Consider the following 7,559-nt stretch of genomic DNA (forward strand, 5'->3'; position numbering starts at 1 on the left):
TGTGTGTATTGCCGTGAAAAATAAATGTACGCCGATTGTGTGGTTAGGGGTACTTTTCTTGATAATCAGCTCTTCAGTCAACTGCTTTATCTTTTCGTTACCTTCTTACTATCAATGGAACATGTTGCTCAAGGTAAACATTATTCGTTATAATTTTTACATTTTTATTTTGCATTTTTTTTAAGTGCCATAGGTATTTTAAAGTTACATATTGTTTTTTTAAATTTCTATTAATCCTTCTCCATTGTGGTAGAATATCTGCGTGGGTATATCTTCTAAATCGTTGCAGAAGAACCAGCTGCCCACATTTGCTCGTGTAGTGTTTGTAACTATTTACCGAAGTCAGCGATGAACACATGCCATTAGTGCTACCATCGTCCAGAGTGGTGCATGCGTGAACTAAGCAACAAGAGAGATAATATATTTGCATATATCCAATTTCGTTTGAATTACAAAATTATTGGCAAGACATCCGGGAAATATAAATTTTTAAAAATATGACAGCACATCTGTATACCTATCCTAAAACAACGTTTACATACCATTTTACCGACCGGTCATTCGGCCATAAACATCGTTATATTTACATAATATTAGCATTAAACAGTATTTATTTTATTCTTCGCGAAAGGCATCCAATATTTAAAAGATTATACTATATAATAATAGCTGAATATTAGATAATAAATCATTGATTGGTGTGACAACCGATTTACAGGCTATCGATCAGGGGAAAAAATGATTTATAGAGTACCGGTCGGTATAGTGATACCATATTGACACGTTTTTATATTGATTTCAATTGCTCGTTCCGAAAAGAGGACATTGAATATGACGCTTGAATCCGAAGGTACATAAAAAAATCGTTTTAAGAGGAAAAACTAATGAAATTGTGAGAACTAAACATATTTTAATGTGTTACAATACTCGTTCGAGAGTGATGGGGAAACTTACTGTGACATTACTGTAATTTATCCCTTTTTCTAGTACATTGGGCTAATACATTGTAGCTTGCAGCATCGATATAAACCCCATGGCAAATTTCACGATCTATAGCAGAAATGTAAATGAGAAATACATTCAATTACATAATTATAGTTCACTAAATATAATATATTTCAAAATTAGTCTTGAATGTAAAAGTAAGCAGTTTGTAATGTCGCAAAAATCTTTTCATTCGCAAAAGTGCAGATATTACAAAAATTCAGTGCAACAAAATGGTAGCACATGTATATATTTATATTTATTAAATATAACGTAATAGCAATCATTTGTCACGCCGATCTTGTGTTTTACTACTGCAGTTATTTGTTTCGTTAAATATTTCAACAATTTGAAAACTACATTTTATGATATTTAGCAGTTATAAATGATTTTATTTATACAAAACTATCATATGCCTATATTATATCTAGATGTAACCCTACAACTGTAACTCCACAAGCGGTTGCTAATTGCTATTAAGCAGATGCGACAATAAATACACAAATAAAACAAATAAAAGTGGGATCAGAAACCACTATTTAATAGAAAATTCACTCGCAGATTGTGTGTTAATAATAAAAACACTGGACGTTTCGTTCGAGTTCAGTGATATATCTCCGAACTGGTTGGATGTATGGAAAAAATGTTTATATAAAAGCTGTTCAGTATAAAAGTGTGTGCGCGAGTAGTATTAACAATCCTTCATTTCATATATTGGAAAAGGATATTTCCAGTTCAAATTGATTTTTTTTTAATCGGCCTGCGGATTATGTTAATAGTATTACGACTATGCTGAGAGATGAAACATCTTGTATGCACTGGTAGCAGTAAATAATTGTACGTACATCCATGAATCCAAACAGTGAAAATTTATAGAATTTTCCAGCAGTCAAGTATTCTATCTTTTGTCCATTTATCATACAAATTAGCAAACTTCTTCCACCTTTGTCTATCACCTGTGGCCAGTCGATGCTGTAGAATGCATCAAACACATTCTGCGACTAAACATAGTTGTATTGCTGTTAGTGCTTAATTAACAAAGCATTTATTGTAGGAGCATAATAATAGAACGCAGAAGTGAAATTAATCCTTTGCCAGCATCACTCGAACGTAAGATTAAAAATTATTCTTTTAGATTGTTATGCAGTCTATATATCATTAGTAGAAATCCGTATCACCGGCAGATGATTAGTTGCTTGATTCAACTATTTGAAGTTTATAACATTACTCTATAGCATTATGCTGTACATATGTATAAAGTAATTCTAGAATATGCGATTCAATACAAACCTCATTCGCCAGTTTTTCCCCAATGTACGAATACACGTACAAATAAGCAAGGAGGTCCCCGGAGAACAGAAAAAAATTAAAGCTAATGATCGGGTTAAATCGAGTGGCCTGTGAAATAGAATGAATATTTTCGTAAATTAGAGTACAATTTTCTGTATCTCACATTTTAATGTTACTTAGGTAGCAACTATCTACATGCATTCTGTTTATTTGTGATACTTAATACTGGATGCTCATGCAATTATAATGCACAAGTTTGGCCTGTATACAACCTTTTTCAAATTAATAGTCTTCTTGATATTTAGGAAAATATGGTTCCTAATCTTCGTGAATAATGTCAATGTTTTCAAATGATCTAGTGTCAGTCTGTTTTAATCCCGAAAGCATTCTCATTAAATGCTCTATAATTTCAATCATTTTCTAACGATAGGAAGAAATTATAATATAAACAAATTGAATTTCATATATATTGCATGAGACTTCCTGTTGATGTTACCTTCATTGTTCTTTGTCTAATCAATATAATCGAAGTATGTCTGATATCACTTTCTGATAATGGAGCGATACATTGCATATTACATTTTCTCAAAGAAATCAAATTTTGTGTTTCATGTATCATAAGCAAACGTAGTTTTTCTTATTCTAATTTTGTACGTTTATTGGTAAGCATTGTTTGCTATGTAAAGATTTCGTTTTATACTAATATCCGTATCTTAAATAATATCAGTCACGTACTATTAATCCAACGTACATGCAAAGGGCGAGTCTGACACTGCAACTGATGTATTCGAATAGGAGCAGCATGTAAAGGCTTTCATTTAACGTCCTCGATAAGCTGAAACAGATGACGAACTGTTTTATATCCTATAATACGTATTTAATGCATTATTAATCAAACAATGAGGTCAATTTGACGTGCATAAACCACAAACGTATTCGCATACTCATAGATATTTGCTCTCTATTTCTGGAAAGTTATATTTCTTCGTATCGTTATAGACACTGTGAAAGTATTTAATAATGCAACTTGGTATTTAATCATTTAAAAATCAGTTAAAAATCGGGTGTAATTTTCCAGCGAATACTTATTGAATATGAAACCATGTACAAGTCTCATTTATTCATACCACAAGCATTATCCATCAATGGTTACATATAATAGATGAAGTCTATCTTTTATTATTTTAACTTAAAATCGTAATAAGTAGTTAGTGTACATTGAATACAAGACTTGTCTTAAATCGTTAAGATATAAGACTGTGGTTTGAAAAGGTGATTACTCTTTCTGAAACCCGTTCGTGCTGTCATCTCTTAAATCATAGTGCAATAAAAATGATCGCAATTACTTTCTCAATTTTAAATGTTCCTGTACAATAGCCTTTATGCTATTTTGATAAAGGTTGGGTGGATTTGTTGGTAATTTTTTAATGCGAGAAGATAGAATGGAAAATCTCCCGCATACATGCAGAACCAGTGAAACCATAAAGGTAACTTCAGCTATGTGGAATACCCCCGAGTATGTAACACCAGCCGCATATACGTAGGCCAAAATGAACTTTCGGGTGTTGTATTTGTAATCGAAGAAAATGTGAATTGTGTATGGCATTTCGTAAGGATGCGTTACATTATCATGACCTGGAAAATTAAAAATGAGAATATTTATCCATAAATACCATATACAGGGTGGGCCACCTAAGTACGGTCACCTAAGTATCTCCTCTAATTACGGAGGTACATAAAAATTTTTTTTTGCTATTTTAATGGTTTGGAAAAAGTTATCATACTGCAAAAAAATCTTTTTCTAAGGTAATTTTTTTCGAAATTTTCAAGGTCGTCGATGTTTTTTTTGCTTATAATTGTATAATTTTTTTATTGAATTGTATAGCTTATGTAAAAATACATTCAGATATGTACATTATATGACCTTGAAATGACCTTTGAAATCAAAAATTAAATAGAAACGACAAATTTTCGTCTATCGAGATCTTATCGATGAAGATGTCGTCAGGGAATCTGTAAGTGTAAATAAACATGTTTACTATCACGTAACTCCATCATAAAATTTCTAATACTTTTTCACGAACCTATTTTTTAAATTGTCATTGTAATAAATGTTCGAAATGATGTCCCTCCACATCGATACATTTTTTAAAACGTACAATAAGAGACTCTCTGACATTTTGAAATGTTGCGAGATTAATTGCAGCACAAGCTGTTATTATCCTGTTTTTCATGTCCTCTGACGTGGTTGGTTCTTCAGAATGGACAACATGTTTTAAATGTCCCCACAAGAAATAATCCATAGGCGTGATATTCGATGACCGGGATGGTCACGCTACATGTCCAGTACGTCCAATCGAATAATTAATAATTTGGAAACAATGTATCTAAAACTTGTCTTGCACGATCTGTAGAATGGGCTGGGGAACCATCGTGCTGATACCACATTCTTCTACGAATGTCTAATGGTATATCATCTAAAAGCACCTGTAACTCATTTTGCAGGAATGTTACGTACTTTTGCCCATTTAATGTACCATTTATAAAATAAGGACCGATTATTTGATTGTTTAAGATACCGCACCAGACATTTACGGTCCAAGGTCTCTGTCTATCCACTTATTTTAACCACCGTGGATTTTCCGATGGCCAATAATGCATGTTTCTCAAGTTTAGTTGGCCATGATTGGTGAAAGATGCCTCGTTGGTAAACAACATACTCTCAAAAAAGGATTCATCGCTGTCATACTGCTGTAAACCCCATCGAGAAAAATTCATGCGGTTTTCAAAATCTTGTCCATGCAGATCCTGATAGAGAGATACATGATACGGATGAAATTTTTGATTGTGAAGTATTCGTATTATCAAACTCGAAAAAAACCTTACAAGATCGTTAAACTGACAAATTGATTGAGAATGTCAGGAGTCATTTGTAGTGTGACAGTAAACATGTTTATTTACACTTACAGATTCCCAGATGACATCATCATCGATAAAATCTCGATAGACAAAAATTTGTCGTTTCTATTTAAATTTTTATTTCGAAGGTCATTTCAAGGTCATATAATGTACATATCTGACTGTATTTTTACATAAGTTACATAATTCAATAAAAAAATTATACAATTATAAGCAAATAAACATCGACGACCTTGAAAACTTCGAAAAAAATTACCTTAGAAAAGATTTTTTTTTGCAGTATGATAGCTTTTTTCAAATCATTGAAATAGCAAAAAAATTTTTTTGTGTACCTCCGCAATTAGAGGAGACATTTAGGTGGTCGTACTTAGGTGGCCCACCCTGTATATATAGATTTCATTAACTATGGTAAAAATAAAAATTATTTCTCAAATTGACAACTAACTAGTCCGCGTAAAATTTTAAAAATTGTCAGGTTATGTTTAATCTAATTTTTAGCTATTCCTTCCTACAAAAATTTTCTATCGTACGCTGAACCATAACTTAAATTACTTGTAGGTGGTAGCATTATTCTTCCAAACCGATGTTTACAATTTTTATGACATTTCACTTCGATGCAACGGAACTTTATTAATGTCAATTTCATATTAGCAATATCATACGGCACTCAGCCACCGAGCAGTGGCTGTTCTACTTTGTTCTATTAACAAATAATATGTGTTCGTCTGAATAAATTAACATTTAGCTAACTTACCTTGTAAACAAATAATTTTCATTTCCGGTGATAAAGGTATAAAAAAATTCTAGTGTTAAACATTATCGATTACCTTTGAGAGAACGTGTCGCCATATGTATGATCGGACGGAGAAACATCAACGTAAGCAAGCCGCAATGAACTATCGTTGCATATTTGTTGAACTTGTAGGAAATATTATTGTATCTGTGATACAGTCGCTTTTCTTCCATGTTTTCGTAAATTTTTCCTTGCTTCATTTCTTCTCTTACTTGATCAGTGATTTGTTTTAAACTCTTGCTGAACCGAATAATGTACATCGCAGGTACGTTGAAAAAATTGAAGATACATTCCATCACATTTACGATAAAAAGTATTATCCTATCCAAAAAATCGATCGAACCCCTGAATAGAGAAATCACCACCGACATTAGATACACTTGGTACAGTTTGAACAATACTGGCGCGGGCTGCTGTGGCCACAAGCCTGCCAAGGAAAAGACATATTCACTGATAATGAGTGGATCTTTTAGTTCGATGAAGTCGTTGTTCTAAAAACATTATCAATCAATCAGTTTGTTTTCATTAGAAAAAGGAGTGATAATACGGAAATTGTCTGATATGAAATGTTTGTTCCAAAATATCCATCCAATTTTATACTGTTTCATCCATTCATTTATTAGCTCGTTCAGTTAAACGATTTTATTACGTGTGAAACTGCATTGTACAAGCAAATTGCAACGAAAATGTTATGTTACATTATATTTCATTGTTAAGCGCTCATTTAAGCGAAGAGCAACTATTTTATTATAATACCTATAATTTTTGATTTCATAGAAACAAACGTTTCACAAACTGCAACGAATCACAAAGCACCCCAATGGTCTTACTGTCATCGTTGTTCTCTTCTTGAGCTTCGAACATATAATGCCGCGGTTTTATCAGTTTTCTTTATTCAGCTGCGACCAATCAATAAATATAATTGCCTATAATGACAGAAGATAGGATTCATGGAAACTGAAATGTAGTTGCCCCTTCAAAGAAACATTTATTACAGGTTCGAATTAAGTTTTTGTCAATCTGCTATGCAACTGTACCTTTTTTTTTATTGATCTGTTCTGATAGCTTTATTTAAGCATGGGGCAAGGACCTACAAGTAATATCTGCAACTGATACGTTTATGCTTGAATCTTTTAGCGACTTTGGGAATACGCAGACTATTCCAAGTTGTCTTTCTCAAATTAAATCGCATTGCAAATGATAATTGTTTCGTGTTCAAAAGTGGATTCTAAAATAGTCGTGGGGGCAGAGACACAGGTAGTCAATAATTGTATAGTACATACATTCGACTTGCGTGCAGAGGTTGGAGATTCTGAAAGTGCGGATAGGAAGGTAAACTTTGGTGTTACGTCAAGTCCGCGAACCTTTTTAACAAAGATTCCTTCATCGACGATTCAAATAAATTTGTTTTTCTGTATTACGAATAACTTTATTCAGTTTGTAAACTAAGTGATAGTTGAAGTGGACTATCTGCAGGGAGTTACTGTTCTTGGGTAGCGTTCTGTCTTCACAGTTTTGACGTTTAAAAAAAGCTCCAATCACAAAAATCAAACTACAATTGTACATGAAGGCA

At 32.7% G+C, this 7,559-nt stretch overlaps 2 protein-coding genes across 4 annotated transcripts in view; one reads left to right on the plus strand and one right to left on the minus strand.

The window, feature by feature from the left end:
* Nca (neurocalcin homolog) overlaps window positions 1-7,559 on the plus strand; it is a 363,134-nt gene that overhangs the window by 146,941 nt on the left and 208,634 nt on the right. The gene's annotated exons all lie outside the window — the stretch shown is intronic.
* Window positions 210-6,876, minus strand: LOC144472499 (odorant receptor 47a-like). Of its 3 annotated transcripts, XM_078185647.1 has the most exons (8): window positions 6,817-6,876; window positions 6,021-6,477; window positions 3,621-3,909; window positions 3,010-3,109; window positions 2,275-2,382; window positions 1,830-1,985; window positions 955-1,050; window positions 210-399 (listed from the first exon to the last, which is right to left on the minus strand). In XM_078185647.1, exons 1-7 carry the CDS (start codon window positions 6,820-6,822, stop codon window positions 997-999), a joined length of 1,170 nt encoding a protein of 389 aa, XP_078041773.1. In that variant the 5' UTR covers window positions 6,823-6,876; the 3' UTR covers window positions 210-399; window positions 955-996. The 3 variants fall into 3 exon arrangements, 2 of the variants coding, with proteins under 2 accessions (XP_078041773.1, XP_078041774.1); XM_078185648.1 differs by lacking the exons at window positions 6,021-6,477; window positions 6,817-6,876 and adding an exon at window positions 5,746-5,856; XR_013494426.1 differs by lacking the exon at window positions 210-399 and having other exon boundaries at window positions 3,026-3,109.

Source organism: Augochlora pura, chromosome 7 (genome assembly GCF_028453695.1).
Source record: "Augochlora pura isolate Apur16 chromosome 7, APUR_v2.2.1, whole genome shotgun sequence".
In the NCBI taxonomy this organism is placed as follows: domain Eukaryota; kingdom Metazoa; phylum Arthropoda; class Insecta; order Hymenoptera; family Halictidae; genus Augochlora; species Augochlora pura.

What these genes read in the sequence shown, in the direction of transcription:
- LOC144472499 (XM_078185647.1), bottom strand. An exon ending in GCATGTACGTTGGATTAATA is followed by an intron (nt 2,383 to 3,009) that starts GTACGTGACTGA and finishes TCTATTTCACAG; the next exon opens with GCCACTCGATTTAACCCGAT. An exon ending in CACTGTTTGGATTCATGGAT is followed by an intron (nt 1,051 to 1,829) that starts GTACGTACAATT and finishes TTTCTGCTATAG; the next exon opens with ATCGTGAAATTTGCCATGGG.